This window comes from Schistocerca cancellata, chromosome 6 (genome assembly GCF_023864275.1).
Source record: "Schistocerca cancellata isolate TAMUIC-IGC-003103 chromosome 6, iqSchCanc2.1, whole genome shotgun sequence".
In the NCBI taxonomy this organism is placed as follows: domain Eukaryota; kingdom Metazoa; phylum Arthropoda; class Insecta; order Orthoptera; family Acrididae; genus Schistocerca; species Schistocerca cancellata.
The window spans coordinates 211,552,624-211,570,666 of record NC_064631.1 but is presented as its reverse complement, the minus strand read 5'-3'; the positions used below and the strand labels follow the sequence as shown (position 1 = coordinate 211,570,666).

General features: G+C 39.4%; 1 protein-coding gene across 4 annotated transcripts in view; it reads left to right on the top strand.

Annotated features, from left to right (window-relative positions):
- The window catches only part of LOC126190999 (cytosolic carboxypeptidase 1-like), a 519,277-nt gene that overhangs the window by 140,184 nt on the left and 361,050 nt on the right, over positions 1-18,043 (top strand). For all 4 annotated transcript variants that reach the window (XM_049931676.1, XM_049931675.1, XM_049931679.1 and 1 more), the window contains exons 9-10: positions 496-714; positions 7,126-7,297. In XM_049931676.1, the coding sequence (XP_049787633.1) occupies positions 496-714; positions 7,126-7,297 (391 nt within the window). The remainder of the gene's footprint in view (positions 1-495; positions 715-7,125; positions 7,298-18,043) is intronic.

The following is an 18,043-nucleotide window of genomic DNA, read 5'->3' as shown; positions in this document are numbered from 1 at the left end:
TATTCTTCTTGTTAAGGTGACATTAACAGTTAGTTAGTTAAAACATTAGCATAATCTGCAAAACTTCTTATAACTCTTTTTTAATTTAACACAAGTAGGAATGTCAGAAATTTGTAATATCTGAAAGATGATAACAGTCTACCGTGTGAAGAAGTTATATATTATTGAGTAATGTTTGGAAATCAGGCACTGTATTGGTTTCCACTGCTTTGACAACTATCTACTGGTATTTTAAAAATTTAAATTTGAACTTCTTGTACTAACTGTAACAGGCACCCTACTTATTATAAACCATTTGACTCATAAATGACTTTTGCATTCTTCTTTGACTTTAGTTTTAAGAACATATTTTTTTTGAATTTAAATATGTTTAGCGTGTCAATACAATATTTATCCATGACAAAAATATTGTGAAACTGAGAGATTTATAAATTTTTGAGATTTAAATTGTTACACTGCAGAGTTAGCCTCATTGTATACAAATTTCTGTTGCAGAATTGGGCAGAAAGACTGTGATTGGGAACAACGGATTGCAAATTATGTACAAATTCTGTATTACATGTCCAGAAGAAAAGTGCTATGATCCACTTCTTACTCGTGTTTGCAATGTTATTAATCTATGTCTAGCAAAGAAAAATCTTCCAGTTGATTCTCACTCAAGCCCAGCAGTTTTCAGATTGCCATATGCAAAAGAAAATACGTCAGAAGCAAATGGTACTCAATAAACCAAGTTTGTACCATCACACAGTATAATGTAATTAATTATATGAATGTACTAATTATATGACTGTACTAATTATATTAATGTAGGAGTTATATGAATGTACTAATCTATATAGTTCCAGAGACCTTTTCAAGTCCCAAGCATCTATTATGTATATATGCAGACTAAAGCGACAAATGAAAATTTGTGCTGAGGCACAAACCTGGGTGGTCCTGCTAACTAGGCAGATGTGCTAACCACTATGCCACCTAGGCACAATGGCTTTTCACAACTGCACAGGCTGCCCTAACATTCCTCTCTCCAGAGGAACACCAAGAGGGCCGAGGCGTGAATGGGAATTTGTATCGAGGAGGAGGTATGCTAGGGTAATCCATGCAGTTGTACAAAGTAACTGTGGCAGGGTGGCATAATGGTTAGCACATTTGCCTAGTGAGCAGGAGAACTGGGTTCGAATACCTGCAGTACTGCAAATTTTCATTTGTCATTTCAGTCTGTATATATACATCATAGAAAATATTAATATTGAGGCATAAGTTCGTCCTATTATCTGTAGCGACTGATAACTTGACATATCAGATTTGCTGTTTAATGTGATTTTGATGAGTATAAAAATACTGTAGTAAAATAAGAGCATTATTAAGGCAGCAAAATGGACAGATAGCTAATAGCAGACTGATAGCTTATTATTGATACAGTTTCTAACCAATTATTTCTAACCATTAATAATGTGTATTTTGACTGTTTTCATATCCCTGGTAATCAGTTGGATCTAGGCTTCACACTATGATAAAAATCAACAGAAATAAAAATACAAGTTTAGAACCTAGTTACACTATGTTTTGTCCAGTTTGTCCAGTTCTGACCCTGAGGGGTCAGCAACAGAAACTAAAGAGAAGCAAATACTGCCATACCTCAAAAAAGAAGCAGTGAAATAGGATCAAATTATGCTGAACCTCAGACCTATGACAGGAAAGATGCAGTTTTGTTTTTGTGTGTCCATAGCTTCGGAAGTTGCTTTTTCAGTATCTGGTGTGCAGGCTTGGTGCTTGTGTTTTTCAGATTACTTTTTTTTTTGGGGGGGGGGGGGGTCGTTGTAGCTTTTTAGATCTCAGTTCATTGCAACCTTTTCTAGTTTATCAGCTTTTTATGTGTTTTTCTCAATTACTCTTTATTGGAAATACAAAGTCTGGGAACTGATTAAGTGAACTGGCAGCAGCTGGTGCTTTGCAGACTCTGCAGACTTTTGACAGTTTTTGATTTGCAGACAGTGAAGGCAAGTTATCATGAGAATGTAATATAGATAAGATGAAGGAATACAACTTGGCACAGTTAAGAGTCTCATACACAGTGCCAGTAACTTCTTTGTTAAATGAAAGAGACGTATGATAAGTTACACGTTTTAAGTATCATAATTCATAACAGATAAGGGGAAATGTAACTACCACAGACGTTTGTTTGAATTCCCATATCACCATTTTACATTGATGTTTCCTAACTACCCCACAGGCTAGAGCTTGCAGAATTTATATTCATCACAGATAATTTGTGTAAAATAGTCAGAAACAGACACAGAATTGAGTATTTTTGTAAGGATACTTTTTGTTTTGTTTTGCATAGTTTAAGTTACTACTTAAAATTGTTCATTAATATATTTCAGTTGTGTACCCTAAATTTACATTTCTGTTGGACTAAAATGTCTTGACATTACTTAGTTCAGATATTGGAAAGTCAACATGTTGAATTAATAGAAATTTGTGCTAAAAATTAAAATTATGGCTAATAACTGCATGTTTGGTCGTAAGTGGCCTTCAGTAGGTGTAAGATAAAAAAAATTAAAGTGCTAGATGCATCAGCATTTAGGAAAAGTTGCTAAATGTACATCTCTGCAGAATCTAAAGAATAAGAAAATTGGCTGCAGGAAAGAGAGAGAATGCTGGCAGGTATGCAAAAGGTTAATCGGCCTGTAATTTCTAGTTCATAACAGACACAGGAACAAGGTCTATTCATTTGCTACAATTTTAGGTGTCCACCTTCTTAGTTTACCTCCTGTTGGAGTAGTATTATGAATGTGTGTCCCTCTACCTGAAATCTACACCACCTTCGTAGACATTTAGCTTTAGCACACTGCTCTGTATTTAATAATAAATAGCAATAATAATAATAATAAACTTACACATGGAATAACGTAGCTGAAACCTAAAGATCAAGCAGACACAGCAAACCCAGCTAAATATCGCCCCATAACATGCCTACCAACAATATACAAAATATTAACTTCAGTCATTACACAGAAATTAATGACACATACAACACAGAACAAAATTATAAATGAAGAGCAAAAAGGCTGTTGCAAAGGAGCACGCGGATGTAAAGAGCACCTGATAATAGATGCAGAGGTGATATATCAAGCTAAAACCAAACAAAGGTCACTACACTACACATACATTGATTACCAAAAAGCTTTTGATAGTGTACCCCACTCATGGTTACTACAAATATTGGAAATATACAAAGTAGATCCTAAATTGATACAGTTCCTAAACATAGTAATGAAAAATTGGAAAACCGCACTTAATATCCAAACAAATTCAAATAATATCACATCATAGCCAATACAGATTAAGCGTGGAATATACCAAAGAGACACATTAAGTCCTTTCTGGTTCTGCCTTGCTCTGAACCCACTATCCAACATGCTACATAAAACAAATTATGGATATAATATTACTGGAACATACCAACACAAAATCACACATTTTCTATACATGGATGATCTAAAACTACTGGCAGCAACAAATCAACAACTCAACCAATTACTAAAGATAACAGAAGTATTCAGCAATGATATAAATGTGGCTTTTGGAACAGACAAATGTAAGAAAAATAGCATAGTCAAGGGAAAACACACCAAACAAGATGATTACATATTGGATAACCACAGCGACTGCATAAAAGTGATGGAAAAAACAGATGCCTATAAATATCTAGGATACAGACAAAAAATAGGAATAGGTAATACAAATATTAAAGAAAAACTACAAGAAAAATATAGACAAAGACTAACAAAAATACTCAAAACAGAATTGACAGCAAGAAACAAGACAAGAGCTATAAATACTTCTGCTATACCAATACTGACCTACTCATTTGGAGTAGTGAAATGGAGTAACACAGACCTAGAAGCACTCAATACACTTACACGATCACACTGCCACAAATATAGAATACATCACATACATTCAGCAACAGAAAGATTCACGTTAAGCAGAAAGGAAGGAGGAATGGGATTTATCGACATAAAAAACCTACATTATGGACAGGTAGACAATTTAAGAAAATTCTTTATAGAACGAGCAGAAACTAGCAAAATACACAAAGCAATCACTCATATAAATACATCGGCTACACCACTGCAATTTCGTAACAACTTCTACAACCCTCTAGATCACATAACATCAACAGATACGAAGAAAGTAAATTGGAAAAAGAAAACACTACATGGCAAACACCCGTATCATCTAACACAGCCACACATCGATCAAGACGCATCCAACACATGGCTAAGAAAAGGCAATATATACAGTGAGACGGAAGGATTCGTGATTGCAATACAGGATCAAACAATAAACACCAGATATTACAGCAAGCATATTATTAAAGATCCCAATACCACAACAGATAAATGCAGACTTTGCAAACAACAAATAGAAACAGTAGATCACATCACAAGCAGATGTACAATACTAGCAAATACAGAATACCCCAGAAGACATGACAATGTAGCAAAAATAATACATCAACAGCTTGCCTTACAACATAAACTTATAAAACAACACATTCCCACATACAAGTATGCACCACAAAATGTACTGGAGAATGATGAATACAAATTATACTGGAACAGAACCATTATAACAGATAAAACACCACCACATAACAAACCTGACATCATACTCACCAATAAAAATAAGAAATTAAGACAACTAATCGAAATATCCATACCCAATACAACAAATATACAGAAGAAAACAAGGGAAAAAATTGAAAAATACATCCAACTGGCTGAGGAAGTCAAAGACATGTGGCATCAGGATAAAGTTGACATTATACCAATTATACTATCAACTACAGGAGTCATACCACACAATATCCATCAGTACATCAATGCAATACAGCTACATCCAAACTTATATATACAACTACAGAAATCCGTAATTATTGATACATGTTCAATCACCCGAAAGTTCCTAAATGCAATATAACTCACTTTCCATTTTTAACCAGACATAATGTCCGAGACAGGAAAGATGATAATAATAATAATAATAGTAATAATAATAAATACAGAAAGAAAACTTTGTTTCCAGTAATTCGACACCGACTCTTATGCTCATTACTACGACACTCTCATAGAAAATCACGCCAACTTAGTGACTGGACTGAAGGCTTTCTAATAAATAGAACAGAGTATCTCATTTTGAACACAGAGAAATCCCCACTCGTGAAAGTGCTTAGAGATACAATCGAAGGGATTGCTATAGGACCATTACTGTTCACCACATAATATATAAATAACCTATTGGGTAACTTTTAAATCCCTATGAGGTTGTCCATGAATGATTAGAGAAGTTTCAATCCTAAAAAATTGTAGCAAAATGGAGGAAGACGTGCAGAAGATTGACACACAGTGCAAGGAATGACAGTTAACCCTCATCATAAACAAATGTAACCATTGCACATAAATAGGTAAAAATACTTGCTACTTTCTGACTAAGCAATGTAAATTGCTTGAAAAGGTCACATCCATTAACACAATAGAAGATAGATGGGTAGCTTTGAGAAATAAAATAATGAAGGCAGCATAGGGTCCAGCAGGTAGAAAGATAAGCAGTAATCCTTGTATAACAGGAGATATTTAATTTAATTGCTGAAAGAAGAATATATAAAAATATATCAGATAAAGCACACAAAAGGAAATACAGACATTTAAAATCGAACTTGACAGGAAAGGCAAAATGGTAAGGCAAGGTAGAGCATAAATGCAAAGCTGAAAAAGCATTCATAATTATGGTAAATATAAATGTTGCATACAGGAAAATTAAAAATAAAATAAAGAAGTAGATGAGATGAGACATATGATATTATGAGTGGACACGATGGTTCCAAAATACTACCAAAAATTATTTATATAGAAGTGAAAATACTAGTGGAAGCCAGACTTGGGGAATATCAGGTTGGGTTCCAAAGAAATGCTGGAATATGCGAAGAGTTACTGAACCTGTGACTAATCTTACAAGATAGATTGAAGAAAGAAAAACCTATGTTTATAACATTTGTAGATTTGGAGAAATCTGTAAACAGTTTGGGCTGGAAGTAACTGTTTGGAATTATGAAGGCACAAGGACTAAATTACAAGAAGCAAAAAGTTATCTACAACTTCTGCAGAAATCAGTTTGCAGTTATAAATACTAAAGGACTTGAAAGGGAAGCAGTAGTTGAGAGGGTACTGACACAGAGTTGTTCCCTATCCCAGATGATGTTCAGTTTGTACACTGAATGAGCAGTAAAGGCAACCAGGAGAAATTTGGAAAGGGAAGTAATGTTCATGGAGAAAAGATAAAATCTTTGAGGTTTACCTACAACATTTTAATTTGATCAGAGATGGCAAATGATGGGGAAGAACAAATGAATGGCTTGTATAGTGTCTTGAGAAGAGATTGTAAGATAAACATCAACAATTTAGGCATCAAAATACTGATGATGGCCAAAGTAGAGAGAATATAAAATACAGACTGGCTACAACAAAGAAATTATTTCTGTAAAAGAGAAATATTTAAACATCAGATATAAATTTAAGTATTACGTATGAAACCTTTTTCTGGGAGTATTCATCTGGAGTGTAGCCTTATACGGGAGTTAAATGTGGGTGATGAACAGGAGACATAAGGAGAAAATAGAAGCTTTTGAAATGAGATGCCAGAGAATGTATTGAAAATAGATGGATAGATCTGATAACAAGTTCTAATTCAAACTTGCATAAATTGACCAATCAGTTGGTAGGACACATTCTAAGGCCTCAAAACAGTCACCTCAGCTATGCAGGAAAATGGGATAAGGACTGGGGAGGAGGTTGTAAAGGGAAACAAAGGTTTAAATACAGTAAGCAAATACAAATGGATAATGGTGCAGCAGGTACAAAAAGACTTGTCAGAAAACTTGTGTGGTGAGCTGCATCCAACCTGGGCTGAAGAAAACGGCAACATTTTGTCCTCTTGCTCTGCAGTTCATTTCCTTTATTACTGGCCTTTAAATTAGGAATGCAACTGTTTAGTGCCCACGTAGTAATTGATAACTGCTGTAGAATCTTGGTTGTCTGTTGCTTCAGATATGTGTTGTTTCAGGTGGATCATCTCGTGAAACAAGCCCTGACTCTGAAGATGAAAGCACTGAGGAGTTTCCGGAGGATGATGATGAGGGTGTGACCCAGGAAGAGAATTTGAAGGAACTACCAGAAAACAAAAGTTCTGCTTATGTTCCTCGATCAGCATTGCGTGAAGCAGATGATTTGAAGCAGTAAGTGTACAACCCTTCGAAGTTTGTATGCTTTTAGATTTTTTGCTCATATTATTATGACATGTACTGCTTACTATTGGAATCAAAACCAGTGCTTTTAAAATATTGAGATTGGTCAGTATCATCTATTTTAATCCAAATTTGGCAAACTTTACTGCAAGGAACTATTGTTTTAATCTATTTTTCCTAGCAAATCTTACAACTTTTTCTCTAGTCTTCTTCTTCTTCGTCTTCTTCTTTTAAATATTAATGTGTACCTACAATGTGGCTGCTTTCAAGTAGGAGTAATGCCATGCTAACTGATTATCAGCTATGTAAGGCAGTGACATACACTCCTGGAAATGGAAAAAAGAGCACATTGACACCGGTGTGTCAGACCCACCATACTTGCTCCGGACACTGCGAGAGGGCTGTACAAGCAATGATCACACGCACGGCACAGCGGACACACCAGGAACCGCGGTGTTGGCCGTCGAATGGCGCTAGCTGCGCAGCATTTGTGCACCGCCGCCGTCAGTGTCGGCCAGTTTGCCGTGGCATACGAAGCTCCATCGCAGTCTTTAACACTGGTAGCATGCCGCGACAGCGTGGACGTGAACCGTATGTGCAGTTGACGGACTTTGAGCCAGGGCGTATAGTGGGCATGCGGGAGGCCGGGTGGACGTACCGCCAAATTGCTCAACACGTGGGGCGTGAGGTCTCCACAGTACATTGATGTTGTCGCCAGTGGTCGGCGGAAGGTGCACGTGCCCGTCGACCTGGGACCGGACTGCAGCGACGCACGGATGCACGCCAAGACCGTAGGATCCTACGCAGTGCCGTAGGGGACCGCACCGCCACTTCCCAGCAAATTAGGGACACTGTTGCTCCTGGGGTATCGGCGAGGACCATTCGCAACCGTCTCCATGAAGCTGGGCTACGTTCCTGCACACCGTTAGGCCGTCTTCCGCTCACGCCCCAACATCGTGCAGCCCGCCTCCAGTGGTGTCGCGACAGGCGTGAATTGAGGGACGAATGGAGACGTGTCGTCTTCAGCGATGAGAGTCGCTTCTGCCTTGGTGCCAATGATGGTCGTATGCGTGTTTGGCGCCGTGCAGGTGAGCGCCACAATCAGGACTGCATACGACCGAGGCACACAGGGCCAACACCCGGCATCATGGTGTGGGGAGCGATCTCCTACACTGGCCGTACACCACTGGTGATCGTCGAGGGGACACTGAATAGTGCATGGTACATCCAAACCGTCATCGAACCCATCGTTCTACCATTCCTAGACCGGCAAGGGAACTTGCTGTTCCAACAGGACAATGCACGTCCGCATGTATCCCGTGCCACCCAACGTGCTCTAGAAGGTGTAAGTCAACTACCCTGGCCAGCAAGATCTCCGGATCTGTCCCCCATTGAGCATGTTTGGGACTGGATGAAGCGTCGTCTCACGCGGTCTGCACGTCCAGCACGAATGCTGGTCAAACTGAGGCGCCAGGTGGAAATGGCATGGCAAGCCGTTCCACAGGACTACATCCAGCATCTCTACGATCGTCTCCATGGGAGATAGCAGCCTGCATTGCTGCGAAAGGTGGATATACACTGTACTAGTGCCGACATTGTGCATGCTCTGTTGCCTGTGTCTATGTGCCTGTGGTTCTGTCAGTGTGATCATGTGATGTATCTGACCCCAGGAATGTGTCAATAAAGTTTCCCCCTCCTGGGACAATGAATTCACGGTGTTCTTATTTCAATTTCCAGGAGTGTAGTTCAATGATTAATTTAGAACACCATAATCTCAGAAACTGCTATAGGGATTTTGATACAGTTTTGACTGACAGATGCACTGATTCACAAGGAAGATTTTTATATATTATTCATAAATATTTCATACAAATTGTCTGATGATGGAAAATTAAAGCTACATTGTGAAAACAATAAGATTACCACCTAGTGAACTGTCGCCGTAACTCGAGAGAGAGCAGCAGTGACTTCAGAGAGCAGCAGGCATGACCAGACTTGGATCTAATATGGTGATCTAGCAGTAGAGCATGTTGTTTTAGGATCAAATCCTGGCTGGATCACTTTTTTCACTCTGCCTTTTAACCTAACATTCACTTCTACATTTACATCTTCATAGCAACCCCCGCAATCCACAGTATGGCATGTAGTGGAATGTACCCCATACCACTCCAGTCATTTCCCTTCCTGTTCCACTCACAAACAGAGCTAAGGAAGAGGACTGTCTCCATCTGAGCTCTCATCTCTTCAGTCCATGAAGCATCTCTGTAACACTGGCATGTTGTTCGAACGTACTGAAACCTGCGCCACCTAGGATGGTGCTTCTGCGCATAGAGGTAGAGTGGAAAGGAAGCATGGGGGGATGAGAACTGCATACGCGCGGCAGCAGAGAGCGGGCAAACGAAGTCCACGTTGCTGAAATGCATTGCTGCGGATGACAGTCAGGCTCGTTTGCCTAAGTTACATTGTATTATACTTTCAAATCTATGAGGGGAATAATAAGGGAATAAAAAATATTAAAACCAATTTCGATAAATCGTCAGGAGAGAAATATTAATTCACGTCTCGACGACGACGTGTCCACTGCTCCACAGGTACTCTGCATGATGTCGGGAGGCGAGAACAGCTGACACAGCTTTGTGAAGACTTGAAGTACAATTTTTCTCAAAACGACATTGAAACTGCTTGCAATAATTACAATTTATTGTGATTTGAACTGCATTATAAGTAAAAATTTAATACACAACAAAATTAACTTCAAGCACAAACCGAAATCATTATATTTGCTTGACTACTACTTCTGCTCAATAGAATTTTTAAAAATATGTAAAGGGTGTGTGTGTTTGATGATAGGTGTAATCACTGTGTGTAAAAAAGAATTAGTGGTAGAAAAGACTATCATAAAAATGGTCAGTCATTGTTAATGGGCATTATGAGTGTAAATTAATATGTTCAATATTACAGTGAGAGACAAGCAAACAATTAACCATCATCTGTGAATAACTCCAGGGAATCTGACCGATAACATCAAAAACCATTGATATCTCGACAAGTAGCAGTTACTGTCATTTTAGGGCCTTATCCAGTTCTTTCCTTGAAAATGATGGAGGTTTACAACATGGTGGGAGAAGCTTAACTTCTCCTTGGGCAATATGTTGAACATTATAGTGTGCATAATTGAAAGGATACAAAGTCACAATCAAAAAGGCTAGGGAGTTCTCATGATTATGCATGCAACTGATATGTTGACAAACATATCTTTTAAACCACGAGTCTTTAAAACTAAGAAATATTATTACTTTGTTCCAAAGTCTACATCAGGGGTTCCCAAACTGGGGGGCGCGCCCCTCCTGAGGGGGCGTGATGATGTTGCAAGGGGGGCGCGGGTGGAGTTAGCGGTATAAACCTAAATAAACCTAATATTTCTTTTTAATATTGGTATTTTAATAAAAATGAATGTGCAGGTATTAATTATAGATTATGGTGCTAAATGCAATCGTTTGGTGTCCCACTTCCCGCAGTCCTATCTCAATAACCTATCCTAGAACATACAGCTTTTGAAGATCACTTTTAGAATGTCACATTTAGAATGTCACACACAGAAACTCTCAAAATTACGAAGGCGATATGCGTTAATTCTAATATATCAGATTTGTAAACAACTTACTTCTGACAACTGGAAAACGGAAAAGTCAGGTATTAACTATTCCGTACATTTGTACACATGAACTGAACGTAATCATGTTATAACTTTTAGCGGTAGTAGGCTATGTTCATCAGAGTAATAATCACTTATACTGTGTCACTGCAAAAATGCCGTTTTATTACCCTATCAACCCGCAGATCCCCATGTGATGCGATTACGGTGACTTTAATAGACTGTATACACTTCAAATGAACTGGCGGGTTCGTAATTTGGACGCCACGGTCATGCCCTTTGTCACCAGAAAAATGTGCAAGACGTGAATGCGAAACTAGTACAAGTGTTCATTCTGAGCAGAGTACTTCATGCCGTTCTGGAAACATTGTCGTGACTGCTAACAATGAAACATAACCCAGCTAGCTAGAGAATGAAGTCCATTAGTGAGGCTATTTTTTTTTTCGAACGGTCAGTACTACAGCTCTTTAATTCGGATTACTTATCTGACAAAACAGTTATTTTTCTTCTGCCTTTTTGAAATACGGCATAATTTCGTTTGAAATTAGTGTACGTTCTTTGCTGTGACAATGGCTTCTTTTGGTACGAGTACAGGGATAACTGCTTGGCACTGTGCACAGGTTCCAGTGATGTGTGAGGTGTATCCATGAAACTTCTCCCAACAAGAGCCCTGCTCGGCCACCAGGTCGCAGACAGACAGTACACTGACTACCTGTGCTGCGGCTCGGCTTCCCCGTTCTTCGCCCCACTCCTCATAGGCAGTCATCTGAGGTGCCGACAGATGACAGTAGCTTTCCTTTATTTCAGTTGGTTGCTTGCAGTTGTTGACACATCTGATGTATTGGATTTTGCTGAAATCGCGTTGAATCTTTCACAGTTATGCCTCAGTAAAATCTGTGTTAGTGCGAAATTATACTGTTAACTTATTGTTTTCTTTTTACTTCGCCATGAGTGTTGTGAAAAAAAATATAATGATGATTATATCAAATACGGTTTTACTTCTATACAAAAAAATGGTGTTGACCAGCCACAATGTTTTATTTGCTATGAGGGAGTTTTCTTTTCGGCAGAAGGGGGCCGTGACAAACAAAAGTTTGGGAACCTCTGGTCTACATTGTAATACCATTGTCACTTCTATTTGAGTCTGTTTCTGAGCAATCTGATTTTAAATTTACGATAATATGTTCAAGGCTTATATCCATCATCACTTTCCTGTCAAATTCTTCTTTCTGAAGCTTTTCAGCATGCCACACAGACAGTGCCCACACTACCGGTGGGATGTTGTCTGTTGCCTCATTGTCTACTGCCTCATGCACAAGCAATTCACTGTGTTATCTTGAATGTTTTGTTTTTTCTCCCACATAGCCTTAAAATGCCCAAATGAGTTCCATGAGACTACAATGCCAGTGATATGTGGGTAAGTGCAAAACTGTGTGATCCAGTTCGCGTGCAAGGAAGTCAAGTTTGTACGTTCTGTCACATGAGTTGTACAGTATAAATTAATGAGCTGCAGGAGATTGGCACAAGTTTGGTCCATGCAGTGCTTAGTATTTCTTTCTTTCTTTCTTTTTTAGCTGGGGAAAAATATCCGCTTTTCTGGTATTTGTACTTGCTTGAATGTTTTCTATATAACAGTTAAATTAGAACTGACAGTGACTGATTGTGAAACAAGATAGACAAGAATTGTGAATCATGTCATGAAACTGACAGTGTTCATTGCCGAATAGTAATCACTGCTGTTTTTCTTGCATGTAAATACAAGTTTATTCTTAGAAATAAAACCAGAAGAAGAGTCAGCACGCAGAATAATTATCTGAAAACCTATCCGTATGAGAATTTTAAAACCACCAGTACCATCACTCATTTTCCAGCAGATTGGAATGATTCTAATTGTCCCATCTTTCATCAAGGTAATACGCTGTTGAACTACCTCCTCCTCTTGTATCGTGAATCTTTATATGGGATATAGTTCATGCTGCACCTATGTCACTTCTTTGAACTAAAAGCTCTCTTCTTAACACATCTGGAATCAACGTCTTTTAAAATTCATTACCTGACGAAGCGCTTACCATTGAAGCCTACATAACTGTAACATATTTTTTTTATGTCGGGAATTCATCATTCACATGGAGCACTTTAAAATATTCTTGTTAAAACTATCCATTTGTGTTACAGGTTCTTTGCGATTTCAGTGCTTTCCAGGCGACAGGAAACCAACTGTTTCTACGGTTCCTACAGCCTTGACACTTTCTTTTACAAGTCTCTTTACAGTTCTCTTGCTGACACCACATGGTTCTGGAGTCTGTTCTTGTGTTTTCAGCAGCAGAGACCTGCTTTTAAATTCACATTTGAAAAAGTTATAAATGTGATAAATAATTTGCCTCGCCTGCTTGTGAAGCTCTTCACTTTTCTTGCTGTCACCTGACCTTTTTTTAAAAAATTGCAGTTAAATATTTACAAAATACACATTCACAGCTATATTGCTGCAAGAAAAAAAAGAAACAAAATAATTGATAGTAGAATGAATAATTTGGTGGTCGCGAAGTGCGGCAACAGCGCAGCGTGTAGGAGCGAGATTCTCGCTCTCTAGCTGTAACTCTCTGCTAGCCGCTCTGAAAAAGAATGAATATTGTTGGCTGCCAGTGACTAGTGGAGGGGGATGCGCAGAAAGGCTGAATATTGGGCCGCCGCCTTACATGACATGCACAATAGTAACAAATCTTAGGAGCCCATCTTATTATTGCTTCAATGTCTTCCTTTGATCCAAGCTGGTATGGATTTCAAATACTCGAGCAGTACTCAAGAACAGGTTGCACTAGCCCAATAAACAGAAGTCGACCATTTGCCTTCACTACCACATTCTTCATATTCTCATTGCAGTGTATATCTCCTTGCAACATTATACCCAGATATTTAAACGATGTGTTTGTGTGATGTAGGACACTGCTAGTGCTGTATCTGAACATTATGCATTTGTTTTTCCTACTCATCTGCATTAATTTATACATTATGTATCAAAAGTATCCAGACACCTAGCTGCAAATTACTTAAAAGTTCATGGCGCCCTCTGTCGGTAATGCTGGAATTTAGTATGGTGTTGGCCCACCCTTAGCCTTGAGGACAGCTTTTACTCTTTCAAGCATATGTTCAGTCAGATGCTAGAAGGTTTCTTGGGGAATGGCAGCCCATTCTTCACGGAGTGCTGCACTGAGGAGAGATATCGATGTCGGTTAGTGAGGCCTGGCACAAAGTCAGCTTTCCAAAATATCCCAAAGGTGTTCTATAGGATTCAGGTCAGGACTCTGTGCAGGCCAGTCCATTACAGGGATGATGTTGTTGTGTAACCACTGCACCACAGGCTGTGTATTATGAACAAGTGGTTGATCATGTTGAAAGATGCAATCGCCATTCCCAAATTGCTCTTCAGCACTGGCAAGCAAGAAGGTGCTTAAAACATCAATGTAGGCCTGTGCTGTGATAGTGACATGCAAAACAAGGGGTGCAAGCTCCCTCCATGAAAAACATGACCACACCATAACACCATCACCTCCAAATTTTACTGTTGGCACTACAGACATTGGCAGATGACATTCACTAGGCATTCTCCATACACACACCCTGCCATCAGATCACCACATTGTGTACAGTGATTCATCACTCCACACAATGTTTCTCCACTGTTCAATTGTCCAATGTTTAAGCACCTTACACCAAGCAAGATGTCATTTGGCATTTTGATGTGTGGCTTATGAGCAGCCACTCAACCATGAAATCCCAAGTTTTCTCACCACTCACCTAACTGTCATAGTACTTGCAGTGGATAGTGATGCAGTTTGGAATTCCAGTTTGGTGGTCTGGATAGATGTGTGCCTATTACACATTACGACCCTCTTCAACTGTCAATGGTCTCTGTCAGTTATCAGACGAGGTCGGTCTGTACTCTTTTGTGCTGTACGTGTCCCTTCACGTTTCCACTTCACTATCACAGTGGACCTAGGGATGTTTAGGAATGTGGAAATCTCACATACAGACGTATGACAGAAGTGACACCCAATCACCTGATGACGTTCAAAGTCCGTGAGTTCCGTGGAGCACCCCATTCTGCTCTCTCATGATGTCTAATGACTACTGAGGTCACTGATATGGAGTACCTGGCAGTAAGTGGCAGCACAATGCACCTAATATGAAAAACATATGTTTTTGGGTGTGTCCAGATACTTTAGATCACATAGTATATCTTTCATCACACCAACTAGAAATTTAGTCCAAGTCATCTTATATATTCTTACAATCGCTCAACTTCAACACTCCTATACACTACAGCATCATCAGCAAACAACCACAGATTGCTGCCCACCCTGTCTGCCAAATCATTTATGTATATAGATGTATATAGAGAATTATAGTGGTCTTGTCACATGTCCCTGGGGCACTCCTGACAATATCCTTGTCTCTTATTGAACACTGCATTGAGGACAGCATGCTGGATTCTATAACTTAAGAAGTCGTTGAGCCACTCGCATTTCTGTGAACCAGTTCCATATGCTCGTACCTCCTTTAATAGCTTGCAATGTGACACTGTGTCAAATGCTTTCCGGAAATCTAGAAATATGGAATCAGTCTATTGCCCCTCATCCATAGTTCGCAGTATATCATTTGAGAAATGGTCAACCTGAGCATTGCACGAGCGATATTTCCTAAAATGATGCTTATTTCTGGACATCAGCTTCTCGGTCTCAAGAATTAATTGTATTCAAACTGAGAACATGTTCAAACCGATGCCTATTACTACGTCGTCTGTATGGGAGTCAGTTCGATGGTCAAATTACCATATTCAAAATATCCACGGGTGTGCAGCCGGTCTATAGTGTCCAACGGGCACAATATTTTGGTGATCATACCTGTCGCCATCATCAGGTGAACTGACGGACTGAGCTCCTGTGAACGTGCTGGCGCGGAGATCCGTATGCTATGGCTGCTCAGAGGGAACTGGGTTCAGTCGCCTCTTCTTCTTCTTCTCTCTCTCTCTCTCTCTCTCTCTCTCTCTCTCTCTCTCTCTCTCTCTCTCTCTTCTTCTTCTCCTTTTTTTTTTTTTTTTTTCTCTCCTCTTCCCCCAGAGGGGACAGAGCGGGCTGTTTTAGGGCTTGCTATTTGCCCTTTTCAGCCATGGGTTTGGACATTTTATTTTTAAACAATTTTTACATTTGTCTTGCTACATAGTGCAAGTTCCCTTTTGGTCATCAACAATTACAAAGATCTTTAGATATTTTAAAATTTACAATGAGATTTTAACAATTTCAATGATATTTTAGCAGTTTTAGTGATTTTAACAAATACAGTGAGATTTGGACAACTACAATGATATTTTAGCAATTTCAGTGGTATTTTAACAATTTTGTTAATATTACATTACAGTTTTGTTTTTCTTTAGTTTATTTTACAATGCATTTGTTCTTTGTCGTTAATAGTTTATAATTACAGATATCTTATAATATGGGCAACTGCTTATTTTACTATACATATGCATTTGTTTTATATTTCTTATTTAGTGTACAGAGCGAGGGAGGGGGAGTAGAGGGAGTTGGGTTAGGTGTATTTTGGTGGTTCTTTGTGGGCCATGTTCTTGTGTGTTTAGTGGTGTTTGTGTTTTATGCTTGAGTCCTTTCGTCTAGGTGTGGGGGGGATGGTGGTGTTTGCTGTTAGTGGTGATAGGATTGGGGCGAGATCGGGGTACGTCTTAGCTGTGTTGTGGGCGATTGTGTGGGTGGATGTTGTGTATTTGAATTTGGGTTTCCTTTTTGTTCTGTGGTTGACTGTGATTAGATCCTCCATGTCCGGTCTTTTGTTTAGGATATGATTTCCGTATCTGGCTCTCATTTTGGCTAACCTGGTTTGTAGTGGTTCCATTCTGGTTGTCTCATATACTTCATTGCTTGGTGTCAGATAAGGCAGCCTTGCAATACTTCGTATTAGTCTGCGTTCCGTGCTGTACAGTCTTTTTGCAATCGGCGCATGTATGCCTCCCAGGGGGGCTGCAGCATACTCTAGAACTGGACGAATGAAGGTTTTGTAGGTATGTAGTGCCGTTTGAGTGTTGTAGCCATGGAAGCGTCCTTGCACTTGTCGTATTAGGTTTTGTCTGAGTCGGGTTTTGTTAAGGAGGTACGTCAGGTGGGTTTTCCAGTTGAGAAGTTTGTCTAGGTATACTCCGAGATATCTAGCTGTGTTGTTTAGTTGTAGGGGGCTGTTCCAGAGGGTTAGTCGGATGTCATGTTCGTTCTGTTGTTTCTTTTTTGTTAAGTGTCTGTGTCTGAAGAGGACTGTCTGTGTCTTGGTTGGGTTAGGTCGTATCCTCCATTTTGCCATCCAGGTTTCTAGGTGGTGGAGGTATGTGGTCGTTTTTCATTGCAGTGTCGTTGTGCGTAGTTCCGTACACCAGTAAGCCGTGTCGTCTGCATATAGTCCCATTTCTTCGTGGGGAGTCGTTACGGTAGGTATGTCAGCAGTGTAAAGTGTGTACAGTAGTGGGGACAAGATGCCACCTTGGGAAACGCCAGCTTGTGGGGTAAAGTCTTCTGACACCTGATTGGCGACGTGAACCCTGCAGGTCCGGTTGGTGATGTTGTTGTTGTTGTTGTTGTTGTTGTTGTTGTTGTGGTCTTCAGTCCTGAGACTGGTTTGATGCAGCTCTCCATGCTACTCTATCCTGTGCAAGCTTCTTCATCTCCCAGTATCTACTGCAACCTACATCCTTCTGAATCTGCTTAGTGTATTCATCTCTTGGTCTCCCTCTACGATTTTTACCCTCCACACTGCCCTCCAATGCTAAATTTGTGATCCCTTGATGCCTCAAAACATGTCCTACCAACCGATCCCTTCTTCTAGTCAAGTTGTGCCACAAACTTCTCTTCACCCCAATCCTATTCAATACCTCCTCATTAGTTACGTGATCTACCCACCTTATCTTCAGCATTCTTCTGTAGCACCACATTTCGAAAGCTTCTATTCTCTTCTTGTCCAAACTAGTTATCATCCATGTTTCACTTCCATACATGGCTACACTCCATACAAATACTTTCAGA